At 42.9% G+C, this 25,252-nt stretch overlaps 2 protein-coding genes across 2 annotated transcripts in view; one reads left to right on the top strand and one right to left on the bottom strand.

Annotated features, from left to right (window-relative positions):
- Positions 1–18,705, bottom strand: part of TBC1D2 (TBC1 domain family member 2) — a 37,153-nt gene extending 18,448 nt beyond the window's left edge. The window contains exons 1-6 of the mRNA XM_060763783.2: positions 18,611–18,705; positions 16,271–16,711; positions 8,316–8,457; positions 5,079–5,214; positions 2,089–2,222; positions 1,087–1,241 (exon numbers count right to left, since the gene is read on the bottom strand). Of these exons, the coding sequence (XP_060619766.2) occupies positions 1,087–1,241; positions 2,089–2,222; positions 5,079–5,214; positions 8,316–8,457; positions 16,271–16,675 (972 nt within the window). The 5' untranslated portion in view covers positions 16,676–16,711; positions 18,611–18,705. The remainder of the gene's footprint in view (positions 1–1,086; positions 1,242–2,088; positions 2,223–5,078; positions 5,215–8,315; positions 8,458–16,270; positions 16,712–18,610) is intronic.
- Positions 18,706–23,012: 4,307 nt separating this feature from the next.
- Positions 23,013–25,252, top strand: part of ELP1 (elongator acetyltransferase complex subunit 1) — a 58,404-nt gene continuing 56,164 nt past the window's right edge. The window contains exon 1 of the mRNA XM_067463962.1: positions 23,013–23,098. The gene's annotated coding sequence lies outside the window, so the exon portion shown is untranslated. The remainder of the gene's footprint in view (positions 23,099–25,252) is intronic.

Here is a 25,252-nt window from a genome sequence, read left to right as displayed (position 1 = left end):
GGCCATATCATGAGAAGAAAGAAAAACTTAGAGAAGACAATGATGCTGGGGAAAATGGAAGGAAAAAGGAAGAGGGGCCGACCAAGGGCAAGAGGGATGGATGGCATCCTTGAAGTGACTGGCTTGACTTTGAAGGAGCTGGGTGTAGCCACGGACGATAGGAAACTCTGGCGTGGGCTGGTCCATGAGGTCACAAAGAGTCAGAAGTGACTGAATGAATAAACAACAACAACAAATGTTTGCATTTCTGTTGGAGTATCTGCTTGACCTTGGACTGTTAATGTATGCTCTGCTAGTATTTGGGGTTAAGGCATATGACAATGTTAATTTAAAATATTTTGTAGCTTGAGTGTTTCTACTTTTTTTGCTGGCTTAAAAATTATAGTAGTAGATATTTTCATTCCCCTAGCACTACAACTGATTTAGACCCAAATATCAAAAAGATAAGTGATACAAACTACTATTCAAAACTAAACATATTGTTAAAGAAACAACCAAACCCTCAATTTGCAACTGGACCAATTAAAAATTCCTTTCAGATTTATCAGTTGGAACCCCTGATGGCGCAGTGGGTTAAACCCTTGTGCCAACAGGACTGAAGACCAACAGGTCAGAGATTCGAATCCGAGGAGATCGCAGATGAGCTCCCTCTGTCAGCTCCAGCTCCCCATGGGGGGACATGAGAGAAACCACCCACAAGGATGGTGGGTGGTTTCTTGCAGTTGGCCAATTCTCTCACACCAGAAGCGACTTGCAGTTTCTCAAGTCGCTCCTGATACGAAAAAAAATATTTATCAGTTAAAAGATACAGCTCTATATGTTAGCCAGGATTTGCCAATCCAGACTGAATAACCTCTCTTTTTTCCAGTCTGTCATATATACTTTCAGTTTCCTGACCTTGGACCCTGTGTTCCTCTTGCCAATAACATTCATCACCAAACCATCAAGTTGGGTTGGCCAAAGGTACGCAGGAAACAACTTATCTCCTTGGTGAAGATCAAATTTAAACACTGCTAAGTTCTCAGACATCTTCCCCAATTTTAAAATTGTGGATCAATCTGATGGACATCCAGAGGACAGGCTTACCTTTTGAGATTTCACTTCTTCTTCAAGGACTAAAACTTGGTGCTGAAGAGAAGTGATTTTCTCCTGCCCTGCCCCTTCAGCAAAACAAGGGAAACTGCTGTTGACCTTCTTCATTTTTCTTTTTAGCTTCATCCTTGCGTCCTTTTGCATCTCAGCTGTGACCATAGGGGGAAAAAATAAAGTATCTTTTCATTTTCAAGGATGAAGGAACCTGGTTGCTTGACTCAGTTCTGGGATACTGCCAGGTGCATGATGACAGTATCCCAAAAAATTACCCTCCATTATCTGTGGTATCATGGGACTCAAGATACACACAGATCTTAGCTGATTTTGCAAGATCAAGTCCCTCAAAATTAAATTCATTGACATTTATTTCTAGTTAAATTTAGATAGATCTGTAGCTTCAGGCCCCATCTACACTGCCAGATAAAATCTAGATTATCTGACTTGAACTGGATTATATGGCAGTGTAGACTCATATAATACAGGGCCCTTCCACACAGCCATATAACCCAGAATATCAAGGCAGAAAATCCCACAATATCTGCTTTGAAATGGGTTATCTGAGTTCTCCCTGCTATATATACCAGTTCAAAGCAGAAAAATGCGGGAATTTTGTTCAGCTGTGTGGAAGGGGCCTTAGTTGAAAGCAGATAATCTGGATTATCTACTTTGACAATCTGGATTATATGGCAGTGTAGAAAGGGCCTCAGTTATATTAGCATAGATCCCTAGTGATTTCAATGAGACTTGTGTTCATATATTTCTTCAAATGAGCCCCACTATTTTCTATTTTCAGAAGACACTTACTTCTTGGGAGTAAGCGTTTAGGTAGGCACCCTCATGATCAGAGAATGACATTTGCTGGTTTGTGCTCATTTCTCCAGGCTTCCTTTCCACTGGTCCTGATCTGCCTCATCATAGCATAGTTACAGCAGAAGGGGAATGCAAAATAGTGAATAGGACATGTTTTATGCCATATCACAAAACTGAAAGTAGTACCTGCATTCTCAGCTTCCACTTCTCGATGGTCTTCATCAGCTCCATCTTCAGGGTTATCAGGACTATCCACGAAAACAAAGGTATCACTGTCTGTTCGGTTTTGGTAGTTGCCACGAAGATAATGCACTGTGTTTCTTTAAAATGCAGAATCGAGGAATAAATATTAGAAAGAAGCCATAATACTGTTGCAGTTTGGATGTTAATCCTAATTCTTTCTAAGGTTGATAAAACAATGTTCAGACTGTACCAATTCAGAATGCTAAGGAAGTTTGTGTGTTCAAAAGCCTCTCCATAAAAATAATTCTAGCACCTATTAAAAACATACTAGAAAATAATCCTCTAACATACTAACAATTAGTATCTTAGGGTGATGGGTTCTAGTTCTGACATCTCACTACTAGTTTTTTACATGAAAGAAACAGAAAGAAACAGCAGTGCAATGTGACCCAACTAAAACAGCTCAGGAATTGGTTGGTTACTACACTGAAATTAAAAAAGGAGATTTTGGGTTGGGACATGATTCTCCATTAACTTTGTTCTTAATGGAAGCAGTGAGCAATCTCAGCAATTTTCTTCCCATTGTTGTGGTTCAGCCAACTGATGACGATGAGGGGATTGTTATTCCAGGGTCTGGGAGAATGGATGGGTTTTTCAGTAACGGGAGTTTAGGTCCTGTCTGTGAGAATGGGCTTGAAAGTCCAGCAGAAAGGGAGATGCACCGGCTGGTGAAGACTTTTCGCCTATTTCTGTATACGAACCCACACAATCTCTTCGATCATCTAAAGAGGCCCTGCTCGTGCTCCCACCTGCTTTGCAGGTGAATTTGGTGGAGACGAGGGAGAGGGCCTTCTCGGTGGTGGCCCCCCGACTCTGGAACTCGCTCCCCAAGAACATCAGACATGCCCCAACTCTGGCAGTCTTTAGGAGGAGCCTGAAAACATGGTTGTTCCAGTGTGCCTTCCCAGAATAAGGAAAACTCTCAGCAATATGCCCTCAAAATGCACTTTACCATTGATTTAGGACTGACTGCATTCCCTCATCTCCTTTTGAAAGCCCTATACCAGTTATATCCTACCTTGTTCATGTTCAGCGTTATTTTAAAAAATTTAAATTATTACATTTGGCCCGGCCATTGGTTTTTAAATGCTTGTGTGTTATTGTTTATTGTTTTGTCTATGTGATTTATATTTTAATTGCATTGCATTGATTGTTTTGTTATTGCTTTGTTATTGATGTACAGTGGGCTTGGCCTCATGTAAGCCGCACCGAGTCCTTTGGGGAGATGGCAGCGGGGTATAAATAAAGATGATGATGATGATGATGATTATTATAGTCTTCTCATAGCAACCTCAGATAAGGAGTTGGATTGGCAAGAAAGTTCACCTGAAAACACACCTGGGGTCAACAGAAATCTCAGACTTCATCTTAGGGAAGAAGCAAGCAAATTAAGAAGGTAATAGAGATTCCGTGAGAAACAACAGTGTGAGAAACTCACAGGCAAAGCAGTCAAGGTCACAGGCATGACTTCATGCCTTGTGAACCTCAAATCAGAGAATTATTCCCTTTAGAATTCAGATCAGGCAACGCTGCAAAGCAGTGAGGATCTTGAACCTTGTTTCCAGTTCATATGTTTAGCCTAAGATTTTGGGAGTTTGGATTCATGTTTTAAGAAGTTTCTATATTCTTGCTTTTGGATTTTTGTTCATGTTTTATTCTTGTTTTCCTGGATTTATGCTCAGGCTTTGATTCTGATCTTCCTGTACCTTGTTTTATGGAACAGATTTGGGATTGTTTGGATTTTCACCTTTGGAGTATTTTTCCTATTGCCAATTTGGTTTGGCTTATTACTTGTTGACTATTTTTCCCATTACCTATTGGATTTTGCCTTTTTTATTTCTTATGGTGACTTTTCCTTTTTATATATACTTTTCTCAATAAACTGTTTTACTATGACTTTTGGATTCCTGGCTGGTGTTGAGTGCAAGGTGAATTCTGGCTGGGGTGAAACACCCATTGCAAAATAGTCTTCAAAAACAATATGTACTTTGAAGACTATTTGCAGGCGGGACTTTTTCTGCACAATTTTTATGTGGCATTTTTATGTAGAAAACAGCATCTCCTGCACAGGGAACAGCATTCTATAATGGTTTGTGCAGAAATACTATTTTTATGTAGCAAATGCTATAGCTGGGGACTTATTTTATGTAAAATGTGCACATAATATTTTTGTGCAAAATGTTTTTGCACAAAAACTGCAATTTTGATATTTGCAATTTTTCTGTGTCTCTAACCAATGTGAAGGGCTGTCTATATTAATTATTTTAATAAAATTATGCCATATAAAAGATTTTTTGTTAATCCCAATTGATAGTTTTGAATATAACAACTTTGCTGTTCATGTTTACATTTATTTTGTTGTGTTGATCTTTTTCATGAATGCCACCTTATTTGGATTAATGGACTGTATAGAAAGGTTTAAAATAAAATGAAGAAATAAAATAAAAGCATATCTAGTATCACAGTAATCCTGCCTTGCCCACCTCACAGACGTAAGTATGTATACCATTCACTATCTGCATCTGTTTCAGTCCCTCCCATCATAATACTCTCTATCATTCTCAACTGTTTGTTATGCTTTCGGGGCTTATGAGAATTGTAGTCTTAGGGCTCTTCCACACAGCCATATAACCCAGAATATCAAGGCAGAAAAACCCACAATATCTGCTTTGAACTGAGTTTTCTGAGTCCACACTGCCATATATCCCAGTTCAAAGCAGAAAATGTGGGATTTTATTCTGCTGTATGGAAGGGGCTCCAATTACCCAAAAAGCACCAAGATGGGCAAAATGAAATGTTGCTCATTTGATAAATCTGATCTGCACCACTGCAAACCAAGGCACAGAAGGGAATTGAAACGTTACTGAGATAAGTCTGCCGTGATAATTGCAAAATAGTTATTTCTCTAGAATATCAAAATATGAAACCATTACTGTATTTCAGTCCAGGGATGCTTGAGAGAGATGTTCTGCAGTGCAATAGAAGGCTGCGGTGGTGGTAGCGACGCTGCCATTATTCCTACTGTGTTATCGGTGGGAGTTTTCACAGGGGGGAAAAAGTCTGCATCAGCTGCAAATAAAGAGATACAGGAGAATTGTTAACAGAATGCAGGCACAGTGAAGCTAAAGCTGTAGCAGAAAAGTCAAAATAAAAAAAGTGATGAAACAGGGCAGATTTTGGTCATGTCAGGAGCAACTTGAGGAACTGCAAGTTGCTTCTGGTGTGAGAGAATTGGCCGTCTGTAAGGACATTGCCCAGGGGACATCCGGATGTTTTGATGTTTTATCATCCTTGTGGGAGGCTTCTCTCATGTCGCCGCATGAGGAGCTGGAGCTGATAGAGGGAGCTCATCCGCGCTCTCCCCGGATTCGAACCTGCAACCTGTCGGTCTTCAGTCCTGCCCGCACAGGAGTTTAACCCACTGCGCCACCGGTGGCTCCAACAGGACAGATGATAACAATAATAATAATAATATAAAATAATAATAATATATAATAATTATAATAGTAAAGGTAAAGATTTCCCCTGACATTAAGTCTAGTCATGTACAACTCTGGGGAGGGGGGCTTATTTAAATTTCTAAGCCGAAGAGCTGCCGTTGTCCGTAAACACCTCCAAGGTCATGTGGCTGGCATGACTTCATAAGCACTGTTAACTTCCTGCCGGAGCGGGACCTATTAATCTACTCACACCTGCATGCTTTCGAACTGCTAGGTTGGCAGAAGCTGGGGCTAACAGCGAAAGCTCACCCCACACCCTGGATTCGAACCACCGACCTTTCAGTCAGCAAGTTCAGCATAATAATAATAATAATAATAATAATAATCATTTATTTCTAGACCACTCTCTTTCCCCAAAGGGGACTCAGATCTGTTTTAAACCTATTCTCATTTAGGAGGCAATCCTATTGAACTTGGGTGAATCTGATACTGAGAAGACACAAACAGAACTGCACTATGTATTGTCGAAGGCTTTCATGGCTGGAATCACTGGGGTGTTGTAGGTTTTTTCAGGCTATATGGCCATGTTCTAGAGGCATTCTCTCCTGACGTTTTGCCTGCATCCATGGCAAGCATCCTCAGAGGTAGTGAGGATGCTTGCCATAGTTGCAGGCGAAACGTCAGGAGAGAATGCCTCTAGAACATGGCCATATAGCCCGAAAAAACCTACAACACCCCAGAACTGTACTACTTTCCCTTAAGACTTCCCTCAAAACTACAGAAACTGGATATGCCCAGCAACCCTATTTTCCCTTATCAAATCCAGATTGAAGAACTCAGTGGACTCAAAAGCTTTCTCATTACTTTGACAGCTTTTAATGGATTGAACAAAGGCTTTGTTATAGGCTTTCTCCCTCCTTGCACAACAAAACCACTGCTTGTAATGTTGTCCTCTGCAGGAAAGCTGGCCTGGTCTATCCTGGGTGGCAATATCCCATAATAACCAACACACCACACCCTTCAAACATCTTGTGCAATCTACACACAGCCTGTGTGTGGTGAGGAAGCATCCGCCCTAATTACAATTGTTTATCTATTGAAAGAGCGGTTTATATAATAAGACAAGTAATCAGACATTGTTTTAGTTTCTAAAACATTGTTTTTAAGTATTTCCCCCCCCCCACTACAAATAAGATATGTCCAGTGTGCATAGGAATTCATTCTGAAACAATGTCTGATTACTTGTCTTATTATCAAAAAGTCTGAGCCTATACATTTTGGACCAAACGAGGTTGGTACCTTGTCTGTCAGCTGGTGTATCTATTCAAGGTTTTAGTCCAAACTTTAAAGGAGGTATCCAAAGTGCTGATCCTGTTTTGGAAATAAAATTCAGTACCTATGATAGCGCCTAGAAAGTTTAGGCCAGGGGTCCTCAAACTAAGGCCCAAGGGCCGAATACGGCCCTCCAAGGTCATTTACCCGGCTCTCACTCAGGTCAACCTCAGTCTGAAATGACTTGAAAGCACACAACAACAACAACAATCCTATCTCATCAGCCAAAAGCAGGCCCACACTTCCCATTGAAACACTAATAAGTTTATATTTGTTAAAATTATTTTCATTTTAATCATTGCATTGTTTTCAAGTGGGTTTTTTTTTGCACTACAAATAAGATATGTGCAGTGTGCATAGGAATTCATTCATGTTTTTTGCAAATTATAATCTGGCCCTCCAACAGTTTGAGGGACTGTGACCTGGCCCTCTGTTTAAAAAGTTTGAGGAGCCCTGGTTTAGACTAAATTTCGGAGTATATTCACGGAGCTTACGGATATAGAAGCTAACAGCCGCCATTGTGCTGACTTCCTATAGCCTGGGCACATACTAGCAAGGACCTCCACCTTGTAAGGTGGAGAAGCAAGACACCACATTCAATAACCTGGGCACAGATCATATCATGTCTGCATAAGGAATATAGCTGGCAATGTTTACCTTTTAAATGCAGACATACAGGCGGCCTCTAGAAGAATAAGGGATGCATTATAAAAGGGTCCAATATACACATGAAAAATGATCCAGTAGTACATCAACCCTCCACATTTGCTGGGGTTAAGAGCTCAGAATTCATGTGAAAGTGAAAATCCATGGTATTTTTTTTTACTCTGAAAGAACACCTCCAAGAATTTCAAGGTCCTCTAACATAAATCTATGGTCAACTTCAAGAAAAGGTTGTGCTGAAGGACCTGGAGATTCTCAAGACTACATTTCAATCAATTCCATAAATAATCAAATCCACAAAATGTATTGTCGAAGGTTTTCATGGCCGGAATCACTGGGTTGTTGTAGGTTTTTCAGGCTGTATGGCCATGTTCTAGAAGCATTCTCTCCTGACGTTTCGCCTGCATCTATGGCAGGCATCCTCAGAGGTTGTGAGGTCACAACCTCTGAGGATGCCTGTCATAGTTGCAGGAGAAACATCAAGAGAGAATGCTTCTAGAACATGGCCATACAGCCCGAAAAGCCTACAACCCAGCTAATCCCCAAAAGTCAAATGTGGAGGGATGGTAGTTGTTGTGATTCTGCAGGAATGTTCCAGTTCTAAACGAGTCTCAGCCATGCCAGAATTCTGCATCAATACCTGCACAATCGAACCTCATCTAAATAGCATAATTTGAATGACATTCACTTTCTGATGGGGTAAAAGACTGATATATTCATACTGAAATTACTTACTTTCATTAAGCTGAGTCTTGTTGTCAGAAGGGGTCAAAACAGCCTTGTCCTCTACAAAACTCTGAACCTGGTTGGTACAGAACTCCCAACGTTTCAGTTGTAGTTGCTGCAACCAGTACATCATGGCCTGCTTGTTTACAGCCTGTTGTTTTTTAAAAAGTTTAAAATTATTAAAAATAAGTTCAATACATTTATAACTCAAGCAATGCTTGAGAAATAGGTTAGAATTGTACAGCCCTCCAGATGCTGTTCAATTACAGATTCAAGCATCCCCTTTCCACCGGCTGAGATGACTATGCAACAACATATGGTGGGCTGCCCGATTCCCACTGTCCACCTAAAGGCTTTTTACTCTACACCAGTGGTTCTCAACCTGGGGTCCCCAGATGTTTTTAGCCTACAACTCCCAGAAATCCCAGCTAGTTTACCAGCTATTAGGATTTCTGGGAGTTGTAGGCCAAAAACATCTGGGGACCCCAGGTTGAGAACCACTGCTCTACACCCTACAATCCCCCTTTAATTGCTCTCACTGCAGCCCATATAATCCTAGGGTTTATAGTTTGGCAAGGCACAAGATCTCTGTCTGAGAGATCAAAAACTTCTCCCTAAACTGCAAACCCTCAGAAAACACAGAATGGAATCTGGAATGTTAAGGAAGAATCACAATACTATAATCGTGTGGCATGAAGGAGCCACTTCAAATACCGTTCATGCAAGAGAGAAACTACCAAAATCCACACAAATCCTAAAAAATTTGCTTGCCATTTGGATTGAATATACCCACTCAGCCAAATATTTGCATTCAGAATCCCACTTTCACATCTGCTCTTCTTGTTCCGAATACACTTGTTTTAATTCTGTTTGACATTAAACTGCCTTGGGTCCCTTGGTAGGACTAGAAAGCCATACAAGAATTTTATTAAACAAATACAAACATATGATCTATTGACATTCAAGGTGTTGAAGTCTCTGGTCCATCCTCTGTTCGAATATCAGCCAGCATGCCAACATCTTAAATCAAGAAATAGTTTTCTAAGATCTGCAGAGACACTCTCAGGATCACCTCAGCAAGCAAGAGTCCAAAAGTGGCAGGCTCAAACCCATAACCTCAATCAGTGGTTGATACCAAATGAGAGACTCCCCACCTGAGCACACCGAAGACTGGGTGACTTGGAAGGCGCTGAACAGACTGCACTCTGGCACCATGTGGTGCAGAGCCAATCTTAAGAAATGAGGCTACAAAGTGGAGTCCATGACATATGAGTGTGGAGGAGATCAAACCACAGACCACCTGCTGCAATGCAGCCTGAGCCCTGCTACATGCACAATGGAGGACCTTCTTGCAGCATCACCAGAGGCACTCCAAGTGGCCAGCTACAGGTCAAAGGACATTTAATAGAATGCCAAGTTTTTAACTTTGTTTGTGGTTTTAAATACATTATAACTGTACCCACAATTTGCTTCTGACATGATAAATACATTTGATCTGTTAGACAAATAACAGTGATATTGTGGCTGCTGCTGTGAATTTCATATTGTTCATGCTAAGAATGATAAAAGGAAAGAAGTTCAAGTCATTGTCATACAGCATGAAACTAATCCTTGTCTTGAAGGAATAATTTATTTCAAAAAACACCCTATTATTTAGGCAATTTCCTGAAGACAAAGGCTTCCTCATTCTCATACTGTGAATCAGGATATTTTGAAAGGGGAAATAGAATTTTGTGAACCAATGCAGCAAATACTTAAGCTTCCCCCAAACATCCCTGATTTTTGTCAGCAACAAGAGAAACATAAGGCTTCTCTCTCTCTCTCTCCATGAATAACATATATACTAATTTATTCTCCAAGATCCAAACTGCAGTGGGCTAAGAACCCCCAGATCCTTTGGACTATCGCACCCACTATTCTTCGCTATGGCGATTGGACCAATAGGAATCTCTACAGAGATGACACACAACTCTACTACTCTTTTCCAGCTCATTCCAAGGAACCACCCCGAATCCTGGACCAGTGCCTGGCAGTTGTGATGGACTGGATTAGGGCCAACAAGCTGAGGCTTTATCCAGACAAGACAGAAGTTCTCCTGGTCAGATGCAAGGCTAATTGGAGTATAGGGTCTCAGGGTCTTCCTGGACTCAGTACTGACGCTTGAAGCTTAGGTATCAACAATGGCTGGAAGGGCCTTCACACAATTAAAATTTGTGTGCCAGCTGTGACTATACCTCAAAAAGTCTGACTTGGCCATGTTAGTCCACACCTTAGTCACATCTAGGATGGACTACTGCAGTGCACTCTATGGTGGGCTGCCTTTGAAGACCGCTTAGTGCAAAGGTCAGCAGCCAGATCCAGGCCCAATTCAAAGTGCAGGTTATTACCTGCAAAGCCCTATGCAGTTCGGGACCAACCTATTTTTGAGACCTATCTTCGAGACTGCATCACCTTCTATGAACCGGTGCGGGCCCTATGATATGCTGGGGAGGCCCTCCCCTTGATCCCACCTCCATCTCAAATGCAATTGATGGGAACAAGAAAGAGGGCCTTCTTAGTGGTGGCTCCCCGGCTTTGGAATGCCCTTCCTAAAGAGATTAGGTAGCCCCCACTCTCCAAGTTTCCTGAAAACATCTCAAAACATTTTTAAACAAGGACTTAGTGAGTTGCTTCACTTCTGCACTTTATGATATCATACACAGCCAGTATTTTTTGTAGCTTGCTGAGTTTTATCTTTTAAATTTATAGGGGTTTTATTGCTGTTTTAATTATAATCGGGTCAATGTTATTATTATATTTTTTTACTTTTCTGTATTTTGTTGTGTTTTTATTTTGTGGCATTATTGAGGGCTTTCTGTGAGCCGACCAGAGTACCTTCGGGGAGATTTATTTATTTATAGTATTTATATTCTGCCCTTCTCACTTGCAGGGGACTCAGGGCTGATTACAATGTACATATACATGGTAAATATTCAATGCCATAGACAAACAACATATGTAGAAAGACACACAGTGGCTATTAACATTCCAGCTTTTGATGAGGTTATTCTAGCCACCAGGGGAGCTGTTGTTTCACAGTCCATTTGTGACACTGATGAAGTACTTCCTCATTCTTTGTATGCTTGCTGGAGATTTTTATGGAATCATAAATTAGTTAAATTAGCCTCCCTGCATACGTGGTACCTAAATTTCCTACTTGACAGATGCAACTGTCTTTCAGGCTGCAAAGGTCGACAGCAAGCTACACAAATTGGTCGGAAGCTCACTCCGACCCGGCCTGGCTTCGAACTCATGATCTTTCAGTCAGTAGTGATCTTAATGCAGCTGACTCCCAGCCACCTGTGCCACAGTCCCAGTCGCCACAGGAGATGGTGGCAGGGTACAAATAAAGTTTTATTATTATTTTACTGACACAAAAACATAGTATCTCACAGCAAATGAGATCTATATGCTGGATTTCGTATCGCAAAATCACAAGTTGATCACTTCCCTAGCGTCTTGGACTGTGTGATGTATTTTCGACGTGTGCAGATCCAAGTAAGGTGGTCTTTTGTAGTTGACAGATCGTGATTTTGTCAATGTTTATTGTTTCCAAATGCCAGCTGAGATCTTTTGGCATGGCAACCAGTGTGCCAATCACCACTGGGACCACCTGTACTGGTTTATGCCAGAGCTTTTGCAGTTCGATTTTGAGGTCCTGATAACAGCTGAGTTATTATTATTATTATTATTATTATTATAAACCATTTGGAAGATACTAGGTTGCCTACTCTAGAATGATCTGGAGAGCAGGTTTGAGATTCCTGTGGATTGAATACTGGCTTATAAGGGCAAATAAAATGCAGAATCCTAATTTTTGGTACTACCTCTGGCAGAAAAATTAGTAGAAAAAAAAGAACTACTAAGTTATGTTTCATCTGTTTGTTATGATGTTATTTCAAATCAACTGTGATTTACAGTGACTCTCATCTAGGGTTTCCTTGGCAAGTGCTATTCAATGAATAGGAAGTTTGCCATGGCCTCCCTTTTTAGAGTGACTTTTCCAAAGTCATCCAGGGAGTTTCCATGACCGAGTGGAGATGCAAACCCAATCTCCCGCCTGAGAGTCCAACCCTCAAACCACAAGACCATGCTGACTCAGACATCTCTTCCATAAACCCTCTCAATCATGTGGGCACAACCCACAACGCCTGTCTTCCCAATATTTCATGAATACACATAGGTCAGGAAATTCCTAAGCTTTTTAAAAAGTACACCCTTTGTTGCAAAAGAACAAACATGGCTACCCATGCTTAACAACTGCAGTTTAACATACATGCATGACATTAGTTCAAGGACATAAACTTAACCAACCAAAGGATGCTGGCAGCCATTAACAGTGAAGTGTCCAATTCCTCAAACACATGATCAAGCCAGATTTTGGGTCTTGGGAATATCACCTGAGTATCGTAGGACTTCATCTATAAGAATGCTTCCAGGGCATTGTGTGTCAATATACAAATATGAAAACCCTTATATAAATACAAAGAACAAAGACTTCTTTATGATGACTTTTCATCCTCTGGCACTCAAATTTACAGAGCTTGCAAAGGTTACTTTTGGATTACAACTGCCAGCCTTAATCGAAGCAGTAGTTGTTCCGAATAGATGCAGCCCTTCTGTTGAATAGCTGGGGAGAATATGTCTCTTTGTCTTTATCATCATTGCTTGCACTGCCTCAAAAATGAGTGACAACTTAAAAGAAGAATTTCTTACAGCAGCAGAATCCACAGAAGCAAGTTCTTAACTCTTGCAAAGCTACGAACTTCAACCACCTGGACTTCTTTTCCAAAAGATCTAATCGGAATTATGGATAGGGGATTATGGAGCTATAGTAAAAATATCTAGAGAATCAGTGGTTTCTACCAAATGGTTCAAAATCTCAATAAAATGTAGAGCTTTAGGCCCTTTGTACACCACCATTTAAAATCCAGGTTATCTGCTTTGAACTGGATTATATGGCAGTGTAGACTCATATAATCCAGTTCAAAGCAGGTAATAGAGCCACTGGATCACAGAGTTGGAAGAGACCTCGTCCAACCTCCAGTCCAACCTCCTGGCAAGAAGCCGGGAAATGACAAAGAATCCCTGACAGATGGTCATCCTGCCTCTGCTTAAAAGCCTCCAAAGAAGGAGCCTCCACCACACTCCAGAGAGTTCCACTGCTGAACAGCTCCCACAGTCAGGAAATTCTTCCTAATGTTCAGCTGGAATCTCCTTTCTTTCCTGTAGTTTGAAGCCCTTGTTCTGTGTCCTAGTCTCCAGGGCAGCAGAAAACAAGCTTGCTCCCTCCTCCCTATGACTTCCCCTCACATCTTTATACATGGCCATCATGTCTCCTCTCAGCCTTCCCTTCTGCAGGATAAACATGCCCAGCTCTTTAAGCCACTCCTCATAGGGCTTGTTCTCCAGACCCTTGATCATTTTTATCGCCCTCCTCTGGACACATTCCAGGTTGTCAACATCTGCCTTCAATGGCAGTGCCCAGAATTGGTAATAGTATTCCAAGTGGATCTGACCAAGGCAGAATAGAGGGGTAGAATGACTTCCCTAGATCTAGACACTATACTCCTATTTATGCAGGCCAAAGGCCCATTGGCTTTTTCAGCTGCCGCATGACATGGCTGGCTCATGTTTAATCAGTTGTCCACAAGGTCTCCAAGATCTTTTTTTTTAATGTGGATTATCTGCTTTGATAATCTGTGGGCCCTTCTAGATAGGCCCTATATCCCAGGATTTTTTCCTAGGTTTTCAGTTTATCCCAGATTATTTGGCAGTGAGGACTCATATAATCCAGTTTAAAGCAGAAAGCCCGGAATCAGCCCCTGGGATATTGGGCCTGTCTGGAAGGGCCCTGTATTATATGGCAGTGTATAACAGTCCTAGATTTATTGTGGACCACTTTCCCTCTTCAGGTAGTGATACTGGAGGAGCAGATAAGGTAGGGATATTTGTAATTTTTGTAGAGTAGCAGTATTGGTCTAGATTGGGGTAATGGTTTGAGTGTTGGACGGGAACTCTGAATCTGTCCTCACCATAGAAACCCTTTGGGGACCTTGGACAAGCCACACTCTACCAGCTAAAGTGGAAAACAATGGCAATCCCACTCTCTGATTAAATTTGCCAGGGAAATCCTAGAAGAGGGTCACCGCAAATGTCTTGAAGCACATAAACAACAACCAGTAATGAAGGAATGATAATAAGAATAGAGTGGCATGATGACTACTTTGTATTGCTCTATTTTGAACAAGGTTAGGTATGAGGTCCTCCATAATAAGGGAAAGTTTGCTGATGTGTAAAATAATGGGAGAAATCTCAAGGAAACTTAGAAATCTTCCTGTCCACCTTTGTCTGAGTTGGAGGGATTTGTGCTGTTGCCACTGAAGTTGCTTATATGATATAGTTAAATTTCTCCTAACACAGCAAGTGCCACATGGATGTTTGGGTCTGCCCTTTGAGGCAGATATTCATCAACACTTGTGTGGCTGATTTCCCTCCAGTTCCCTCCTTTGGACATTACTCAGGCTCCTTTCTACACTGCCATATAATCCAGATTATCAAAGCAGATAATTCACATTATCTGCTTTGAACTGTATTATATGAGTCTAAAGGTAAAGGTTTTCCACTGACATTAAGTCTAGTTGTGTCCAACTCTGGGGGATGGTGCTCATCTCCATTTCTTAGCCAAAGAGCCACCATTGTCTGTATACACCTTCAAGGTCATGTGGCCGGCATGGTTGCATGGAGTGCCATTACCTTCCTGCAGAAGGTAATGGCACTATTGATCTCACATTTGCATGTTTACAAACTGCTAGGTTGGCAGAAGCGGGGTCTAACAGTGGAAGCTCACCCCACTCCCCAGATTGGAACTGCCAACATATTGGTCAGCAAGTTCAGCAGCTCAGCAGTTTTAACCTGCTGTGCCACCCGGGGGCCCTGGTATACACAAATACACATAGATAAAGGTAAAGGCCCAATCACCAAGATACCCTATTGTGTAAGGTACGTAAAGGTTGTCCCCTGACATTAAGTCCAGTCATGTCTGACTCTGGGGTGTGGTGCTCATTTCTATTTCTAAGCCAAAGGGCTAGCGTTGTCCACAGACACCTCCAAGGTCATGTTACCTTCCCGCCACAGCGGTACCTATTGATCTACTCACATTTGCATTTTTTTGAACTGCTAGGTTGGCAGAAGCTGGGGCTGACAGCGGACGCTCGCACCGCTCCCCGGAATTGAACCTGCAACCTTTTGGTCAACAAGCTTAGCAGCTCAGCGCTTTAACGAACTGCGCCACCCGGGGCTCCTCCTTATTGTATATGTTTATGCAAATATAATTGGGCTGGGGTCCTGTACCATCACAAATCTTTTACTGTTGTCAAAATTTCAGGACTCCAAAATTAAGCTAGGTAAAGATAAAGGTTTTCCCCTGGCATTAACTCCAGTCGTGTCTGACTCTGGGGGGTGGTGCTCATCTCCATTTCTAAGCCAAAGAGCTGGCGTCGTCCATAGATGCCTCCAAGGTCATGTCGCCAGCATGACTGCATGGAGCGCTGTTACCTTCCCACCGGAGCAGTGCCTATTGATCTACTCACATTTGCATGTTTTCGAACTGCTAGGTTGGCAGAAGCTGGGGCTAACAGTGGGAGCTCATGCCAATCCTTGGATTCAAACCTGCGACCTTTCGGTCAGCAAGTTCAGCAGCTCAGCGCTTTAACCCACTGCGTCACTGGTGGTTACACTGCCATATAATCCAGTTCAAAGCAGATAATCTGGATTTTATATGGCAGTGTAGAGGGGGCCTTGTTCTTGATACAGAAGGTGAAATCTTCTAAATCACCACATTAACATCTTCTGTGGAGCCCAAGTCTCGAAGAAGTTCACCTGCCACAACATCAGGGGCCCCTTTGCCATGTCTTTCTACATACCTTGAGGATGAAATCCTTGCTGGGGGTCCTGATTTCAAAAACATCTTCATCCGATCCCACTTTAAGATCAAAGCTAACGCTGGATATGTCTATGCTGCCCAAAGGGTTAACATCTTGTGCAGTTCTGAAGTAAAGCAAGACACCTTTGTCGTCATCGTAAAAGAACCAGCGGGATTTCCAGGTCTTGATGGGTGCTTTGGCAGAAAATTTATTTAAGTAGCCACAGAGCTTTTTCTTTGGTGTTTCTTTACCAGGTTTCAAGCATGCGCTTTCCCAGTCTTCAGGGGAAGGAGGCACAACTCCTTCCATGCCACGGCCACTTCCAGCAACTACAACTTTTCCTTCTTCTGACTTATTTGATATTTCGGGCACGAGGCGATCGCTGCTTCCTGAATCTGCTTGCATGTTCTCTTCAAGGGAAGAACTTCTGCTGCCAGAATACTAATGGGAAGGAAATCTCTGAGTCTATGATTCTATGTTTAGCCTTCTTTGTACAAACATATAAAATGGCTCAACTTATAAACTTCTCATAATTAAACACAGGGAGGAGGAAGAAAAAGTGGCTACAAGTTGGAGTGATAAAGGGAGAGAGTGGGTGTGGAAAGCAAACATGCAATTGATCATTAGTATAAGCATGCAAAGGTTGCTAACTCTAACACATGGGCTCAAGAGAAGGATACAACTAGGGCCCCTTCTACATTGCTGAGATACCTTGGAGATAAGAGCCAAGACCAAAAACATTTATTGATACTTCATAAAACACCTGATTCACACACCCTGGAGGTAACTGCTTAAGACCTTTTAAATATATTTGATGTATGAAACAAAGCAGTGTATACATGGAACCATCAGAAGGCAATGGTGTTCATTATCCTAGCCACCCATGGGGCCCTTCCAGACAGGCCCTATATCCCAGGATCCGATCCCAGGTTTTCTGTTTATCCCAGATTATCTGGCAGTGGGGACTCATATAATCAAGGTTAAAGAAGAAAACCTGGAGGGATGTCAAACTGCATTCTATGTGTTTTCTAAGGTTTTCATGCCCGCAATCTCTGGGTTGCTGTGAGTTTTCCAGGCTGTATGGCCATGTTCTAGAAGCATTCTATCCTGACGTTTCACCTGCATTTATGCAAGCCATCCTCAGTTTGTGAGGTCTGTTGGAAACTGGACAAGTGAGGTTATATAGATCTGTGGAATGTCCAGGTTGGGAGAAAGAATTCTTGTCTGGGCAAAAGTATGATAGCTGGGACCCTACGCTGGTTGTGCAATGTGGGTCTGAATTAATTGGGGGGGGGGACACGTACGCGATACAGCGCAGCGAGTGAGACGCAGCTGCGTCAAGAGTCGTGGCAACACTGTTTGCCAGAAAGGGGGAGGGAACATTTCTATCCCATTTACCATCTTCGTAATTTAATATTAAATAAAGAAGTATTAAATAAATAAACAATATTAAATAAGTCTTACGTTACTTCATCCTTATCCTCTCCCACGTGAATGTCACAGCTGCGTCTCTCACTTGCTCTGCTGTCTCGCACACATCTTCCCTTCATTAATTGAGCCGCATTGCGCAACTAGCGTAGCGTAGGGTCCCAGCTATCATACTTTTGCCCTTGTCTGTTTGAGGCAAGTGTGAAAGTTGCAATTGGCCAGCTTGATTACCACTGAATAGCCTTGCAGCTTCAAAGCCTGGCTGCTTCCTGCCTGGGGGAATCCTTTGTTGGGAGGTGTTAGCCCTGTTGGGTTTACTTAGGACGTTGCAATTGGCCAACTTGAAGCCTTGCAGCTTCAAAGCCTGGCTGCTTCCTGCCTGGGGAATCCTTTGTTGGGAGGTGTTAGCCCTGTTGGTTTACTTAGGATTTTGCAATTGGGCAGCTTGATTACCAGTGAATAGCCTTGCAGCTTCAAAGCCTGGCTGCTTCCTGCCTGGGGGAATCCTTTGTTGGGAGGTGCTAGCCCTGTTGGTTTACTTAGGATTTTGCAATTGGCCAGCCTGATTAATTCCCTTGGGGCTGAGAATTGCGGTATATAAGCGCAGTAAATAAATAAATAAATAAATAATTCTGCATTGTAGATGCATCCAGGGTGTGGTCTGTACTCACAGCCAGACTTCTGTACCCAGCCAGACTTTAGTGTAACTGCATTATAAGAGTCTACAGACTGCATTATATGGCAATGCAGATGGACTTCAGTCACCTGCCTAGTTAAGGCGAATCCCATGCATTTCATATGGTTTTCTTAGGCAGAAGGGCTTCCTCCTGAAAAGCAGCCTGTTCCCAGTTCCTGGACTGCTACCTGGCTCTGCAACAGGACGAGCTGCATTCACTTCCCCAACCGCTTTACCTTTGCCCGATCCCGCTCGGAGTCCCAGCCGCAGCTTCCCGTTCCCACTTCCCCGCTGGCCGAGCTCGAGGGCTGCCCCGCCGGCGGCTTCCGGGTCCGCGCACACGGGGGGGCGGGACCTCGCCAGGCTGGCCGCGTGGAAAGAACACAAACCGCGTTCCAAAGCTCTGGGATTGGTCGGTGAGGGGAGGCCACGCCCTTCTCAAGCCCCGCCCCCTTTCTTTTCTCTCTCTCTCGAGGGGCATTCCTTGGACCTGAAGGGTGAGGAGTTAGGAGAAGTTTGGCGCATGCGCAATGCCAATGCAATGTTGGTCAAGCTTGGGGCCCTTCCACACAGCTCTCTTCTCCAGAATATTAAGACAGAAAATCCCACATTATCTGAGTGTGGACTCAGATGACCCAGTTCAAAGCAGATATTGTGGGATTTTCTGTCTTGATATTCTGGGATATAGAACTGTGTGGAAGGGCCCTTAAGCAAATCCTTAGTGGTGCCACCCTAGGAACCTTAGTGGATTTCCTGAAGTGGCTGAAAGCAATGTTTAAGGCCCCTTCCACACAGCTGAATAAAATCCCCATTATCTGCTTTGAACTGGAATATATGATAGTGTGGGCTCACAATCCAGTTCAAAGAAGACTGTAGGATTTTTGGCCTTGATATTCTGGTTATATTCTGGATTATTGTGTACTGAGAGCTATAATACTTGGCACAGTTATTGGTCCATCTCTCCATAGGTGCCACCTAGGGACACACTCTTCTCCCATCTTTTAAAACAATGCCTCGCTTGTAGTACGTTTTATTGATTAAGGTAAAGGTTGTCCCCTAACATTAAGTCCAGTCATGTCTGACTCTGGGGTGTGGTGCTCATCTCCATTTCTAAGCCAAAGAGCCGGCATTGTCCATAGACACCTCCAAGGTCATGTGGCCGGCATGACTGCATGGAGCGCCATTATTATTATTATTATTATTAAACTTTATTTGTACCCCGCTAGCATCTCCCAAAGGACTCGATGCGGCTTACATAGGCCAAAGCCTCAAAACACAACACAACAATACAACACCTAAAGCAAATTAAAACAGTTAAAGCAATATTAACAACAAGCAATAAACAATACATCAAGACACTATAAAACACTATACCTTCCCGCCAGAGCGGTACCTATTGATCTACTCACATTTGCATGTTTTCGAACTGCTAGGTTGGCAGAAGCTAGGGCTGACAACGGAAGCTCACGCCGCTCCCCAGAATCGAACCTGCAACCTTTCGGTCAACAAACTCAGCAGCTCAGCGCTTTAACCCACTGCGCCACTTATTGATTAGCCTATTAAAAACATATGCTAAACATACACATACAGTACAAAATAAGTTAAAATAAACAAGCTGTTAAAAAGGTTCCAATCCAGATCAAATATCTGCATCACCCCAGTCAACTCTAAATATTCAATTCTTAGCTGTGTTGCTTTAAATAGGAAAAGGGCCGTTCTGTATGTTATTTTAGTATTCTGGCCGGCCAATAAAAATGTAGTTTTAATATACGGATCTCAATGTGTTTTTTAAATAATGTATGGCCCGAGGTATTGGCTTCTCTCTTTCTCTGTTTAGTTGTGTACAAGTCACAATTAAACAGTACATGTGCAATATCTTCTACCTCTGACGCTCCAAAGATTCAAAATAAATCATGTCATCAGCATATGTTAAAGTGTGTTTTAAGCACCTTAGGCATATGTACCTCTGGATCCTTCAGCTGTTCAGGTAGATGATTTACATATAAGCTAAATAACAGCGATGCTGATATACACACTTGTCTAACCCCTTTACATGTTTCTACACAGTTTGTCATGGCTCCTTGCATTCCAAATCATACTTTTAGGTACCGTATTTTCTGGCATATAAGGCGACTGGGGGTATAAGATGGGCCCCCAACTTTTCAAGACAAAATACAGAGTTAGGGATATACTCGCCGTTTAAGACTACTCCCCATTCCATGGGGACTGACTGGGAGTGATGGCCCGCTGGGCTGTCCGCATGGCCCCCGCCGCTCTACTTTCAAAGCCCTTCTCCGTCATGCTGCTCATCTCCTCCCAAGGAAGCGTCTCTTGGAAGAAGACTCCCAGCAGCCCTGGGAGGCGGCATGCCTGGGATGTACTTGCTGAGGCGTTCTGGGAGCCATAGGAGTCAGGGCCTCCCAAATTCATGTTCAACATAATTATTATTATTAAGAAAATTATTTTGGGACTCAGGCTGGATTTACTCTGTCATATAATCCAGATTATCCGTTTGGGGTGGAGAAAGATGGGATATAAATATAGTAAATAAACAGAAAATACATAAATAACTAGATTATATGAGTCTACACTGCCATAGAATACAGTTCAAAGCAGATAATCTGGTTTTTATATGGCAGTGTAGAAGGGCCCTCAGAGTGTTGTGGCTCCTTAAATATTAGCAACCATGTTCTGATCTAAACCAGAGGCCACAAAGCACCACATGACTCTTTGTGGTTTTATGCATTAAGCAAGTGACTCAATGCTTCATGACACACTATGCACTCCCTTTTGTCTTTACAGTGCCATAAGAGTCTTGAGCCCCTTCCACACAGCTGAATAAAATTCCACACTATATGCTTTGACCTGGATTATATGGCAGTGTGGACACGGATAACCCAGTTCAAAGCAGATATTGTGGGATTTTTTGCCCTGATATTCTAGGGCCAGATCCAGACAGGCCTTTGTCCCAGAAGCATCCTTGCTAAAAAAAAATGTGGATGCTTCTGGTGGCCTGTCCACACCTACCCCAGAAAGTGCATGCTTTCTGGGGTGGGTGTCCAGACATGCACTCAGAACTGGCACGAGAGAATGGCTGGAGGCCTTGGCCCCCTCCCTCCAAGCCCCCAGGCTCGTAGAAAAGTAAAAAGAACTTTGCACTCAGATCAGCTCTACTGGCACGTACAAATGACGCGCCAGGAGAGTGCGGGAGGGGGAGTGATTTCCTTCCCCCCCCCCCCACTCTCCTGGCACATCATTTGTACATGCCGGGAGAGCTGCTCCAAGGGTATACTGCAGGCCTGGCAAGTTCTTTTTATTTTTCAAAAGGGTCGGGGGGCTTGGGGAGAGGGTGGTGAGTATTCCCACAGTTTACCGGATTTATTTAACCTGGTAAACTGTGTGAATGGTGTCCAGACACCGGAGATAGTGGATTTATCCCGCACCTTCCAAGAACACAGATTTTCCTGGGACCTGTCCACACCCACCCCAGAAAGCACACACTTTCTGGGGTGGGTGTCCAGGCACTCTCTCAAGACTAGCCCAAGAGAACATCTGGAGGCCTTCCCTCCTTCCTCCAAGCCCCCAGACCCCTAAGAAAAGTAATAAAAACTTACCCGTCCTCCATTACAAGCTTCGACCAGCTCTCCCAGAGCAAAGAAATGGCACAGCAGGAGAGCAGGGGTGGGGAGCGATTTTCCTCCATCCTCTCCCCCCCCCCCCCCCCCCCCCGCTGTACTGGTGCATCATTTCTACACTCCGGGAGAGCCGGCTGAGGCTCGTAATAGAGGACAGGTAAGTTTTTATTACTTTTCTAAGGGTTCTGGAGGCTTGGGGGGAGGGGGGTAGGTATTCCCACAGTTTACCGGGCTTATTTAGCCTGGTAAATTGTAAGAGCACTGTCTGGACTGCAATATTCTGCAGCCCAGAATCGGAAATAGTGGGTGTATGGAGCGGAATAAACCCACTATCTATTAATTTGCTACAAACCAGGGTTTTCCTGGTTTGTAGTGAATTAATTCAGGACAGTCCTGTTGTTTAGACAGCCTCTCCTTTATTGTGGTAGATACTGCAATACATGTGCTGTCTGGACGGGCCCTGAGGCTGAGAGTGTGTCATCCATGGAATCCCTATTCCATCGCTGAATAGGGATTCGAATCCTGATCTCAAGAGGTATATCTGAACACTCAAGCCACTAAACCACATAAAACTATAAATCCTAGGAACCCATAGGATGGAATAATGGCAGGAAACGTGAAATCATATACTGTAGCTCTAAATCCAACAGTGATGTGAAGATGCACTCTGCCATAATGCAGTCAGCAGCACCCTCTAGTGGCTGCAAATAGGAATAGCAGAGGAAAGTAATTACAAAAGATGTCTCTTTTTCTTCTTTATGACTAACTACTATTATCATATTTATCTTTACTTTCTATACTTATTTCACTTTTTATGATTCGCCCATGATAATAACCACCTTTGAAATAATAGGGCCAATGTTATTTTCACTGCGCGTGCGCACTGACTGCTCTTACTCGTTTGGGCTTCAGAACATCACTGAGCATGCGTGGTTTAGAAAAACAATCCTATACATCCGCCCTCACTTAGTTTAGGCTTCACCGCCTCACTGAGCATGCGTCCTTGCCCCTGCACTGGATTGAACATGGCAGACTCGCTGCTTTTCTAGTTAGGTGGCACGTGTGAATCTGGCAGCAGCTTGTTGCAAGGTAAGCGGAAGGAAGGAGGGACCCCAGGGATGTGTTATCTAGCCTCACTGAAGGATTCTGGGCAAAAGGAGGGCCTTTTAAATAGTACTATGTATTTCACAGGTGCTGGATCAGATGTTTCCCAACTAGTTTCCTCTGAAATCCAGCCTACAGCATTTAGGGTTCTTTGGCGGTCTCTCATCCAAGTGCTAACCAGGGATGGCCCTGCTTAGCTTTCAAGATCAGACAGGATCTGCCTGCTGCCTTTGATGCTTGCTTCTGAGTCATTTCCAACTTTAAGGCAAACCTATCCCAGGGTTTCCTTGGCAATATTGTTTGGCTAGAGGTTTGCCATTGCCTCGATCTGAGGCTGAGAGAGTGTGACTCACCCAAGATTGCAAAGGATGTTTCCATGGCCAACCAAACTCCAGAGCCCTCAAACCACTTCACTATGAGCAATTTGAGAATAAGTTGTTAACAGTGATTGCATTTCTTATGGTCCTAGGGGCCTCATATACAGTATATCAATATATATTGTGTCATACATATTTTTAAAATTAATCAGAATGTACATGCAGTTAGCTGGTAACAATGGAAATAAGGAAAGCCACTCCTAGGGGCCTTCCACACAGAATATCAAGGCAGAGAATCCCACAATATCTGCTTTGAACTGGAATATCTGAGTCCACACTGCCATATATTCCAGTTCAAAGCAGATAATATGAGGTTTTATTCAGCTGTAAGGAAGGGGCCTAAATTACCCTGAATTCGATGCATATTACTCAAATCAAATAGTTATTTTGTTTTTCTCTTTCATTGATGCCATGTTCTTTGGAGGCCCCGTCTACACTACCATATAAAATCTAGATAATCTGCTTTGAACTGGATAGTATGGCAGTGTAGACTCATATAATCCAGTTCAAAGCAGATAATGTGGATTATCGGATTTGATAATCTGGATCATGAGATCACTGGATCATGAGATTGAACAATGTTTTAACTAGGAGATGCAAATTATTTATGTTTTATTGATCTTGTTATGGCTTTGTATTATATATTAATGTTTTTAAAATGTTTTAAACGTTTCTATGGTGTTGTTGGGCTTTGAATTGTTGCCTCTATAAACTGCCTTGAGTTGCCTGCAGGCTGAGAAGGGCAGTATACTAATATAGCAAATAAATAAATCATATGGCAGTGTAGAAGAGGCCCAAGTTAATGACCTTGGAGGCCGGATCAAAACTGCCCTATATCCTAGGATCTCACCCCAGATTGTCTGTTTATATCAGATTATCTGGCAGTATAGATTCATATAATCCAGATCAAAGGAGATAATCTCGGATTAGATCCTGGGAAACATGGCAGTGTAGACCCAGCTTTAGACTTCCTCCACATGAATAAATAGGAGTTTACTTTTTGAATAATTAGCCTTCCCTCCCAAAACCAAAGGACGTGAAATGTGAAGGAGCTGGGTATTTATTCTTGTCTATTCTGAATCAAATACCCTGCTGTTTAATTCAAGGATAACAGTCTTGTAGCTTCTCCCATCAAACTATCTAGCCAGCCTATCTAGCCATCACTGCTAATGGTGAGGAATGTTGGGTGTTGTAGTTCAAAACATTATAGCAGAACATTCCTAACTTCACATGTTGGTGATACAATTTTCAGACATGCATCATTTCACGACACAGTCATTCAGTTTCTCTTGGTGGGGGAATCTACATTGACATATAATCCAATTAGAATCTAAATTATTTGCTTTGAACTGGATTATATGAGTCTACTGAGTCCGTACCCAGTCAGTCGCTCTACCTCAAGGTCCGAGGCAGTTGAGTAGTTCGGCAGCTGTATCCGCAACTGAGCAGCCCTTTTTAGGACCCACTCTGCTCACCCCACACGGGGAGGGGGCTAGAAAAGGTGCCCTAAACATAGTCTGCCTCACTTATCCCTGACTGGACTGCCGCGTCCAGTGGGGTCACCATCCTGCGGCCAAAAAAGAAAAATGAACTTTGGTACGTGGAACGTACGGACACTGATGGACAACAGTGACAGTGAACGCCCCGAACGCAGAACTGCCATCATCGCAAGGGAGCTGGGACGCCTCAACATCGACATAGCAGCCCTTCAGGAGACCCGGAGAGCAGGAGAGGGACAGCTGAAGGAAGAAAAAGGAGGCTA

The sequence above is a fragment of the Anolis sagrei genome, chromosome 2, assembly GCF_037176765.1.
Source record: "Anolis sagrei isolate rAnoSag1 chromosome 2, rAnoSag1.mat, whole genome shotgun sequence".
Classification (NCBI taxonomy): domain Eukaryota; kingdom Metazoa; phylum Chordata; class Lepidosauria; order Squamata; family Dactyloidae; genus Anolis; species Anolis sagrei.
The sequence above is the reverse complement of the archived record's forward strand: the minus strand, read 5'-3'. Positions and strand labels throughout refer to the sequence as shown.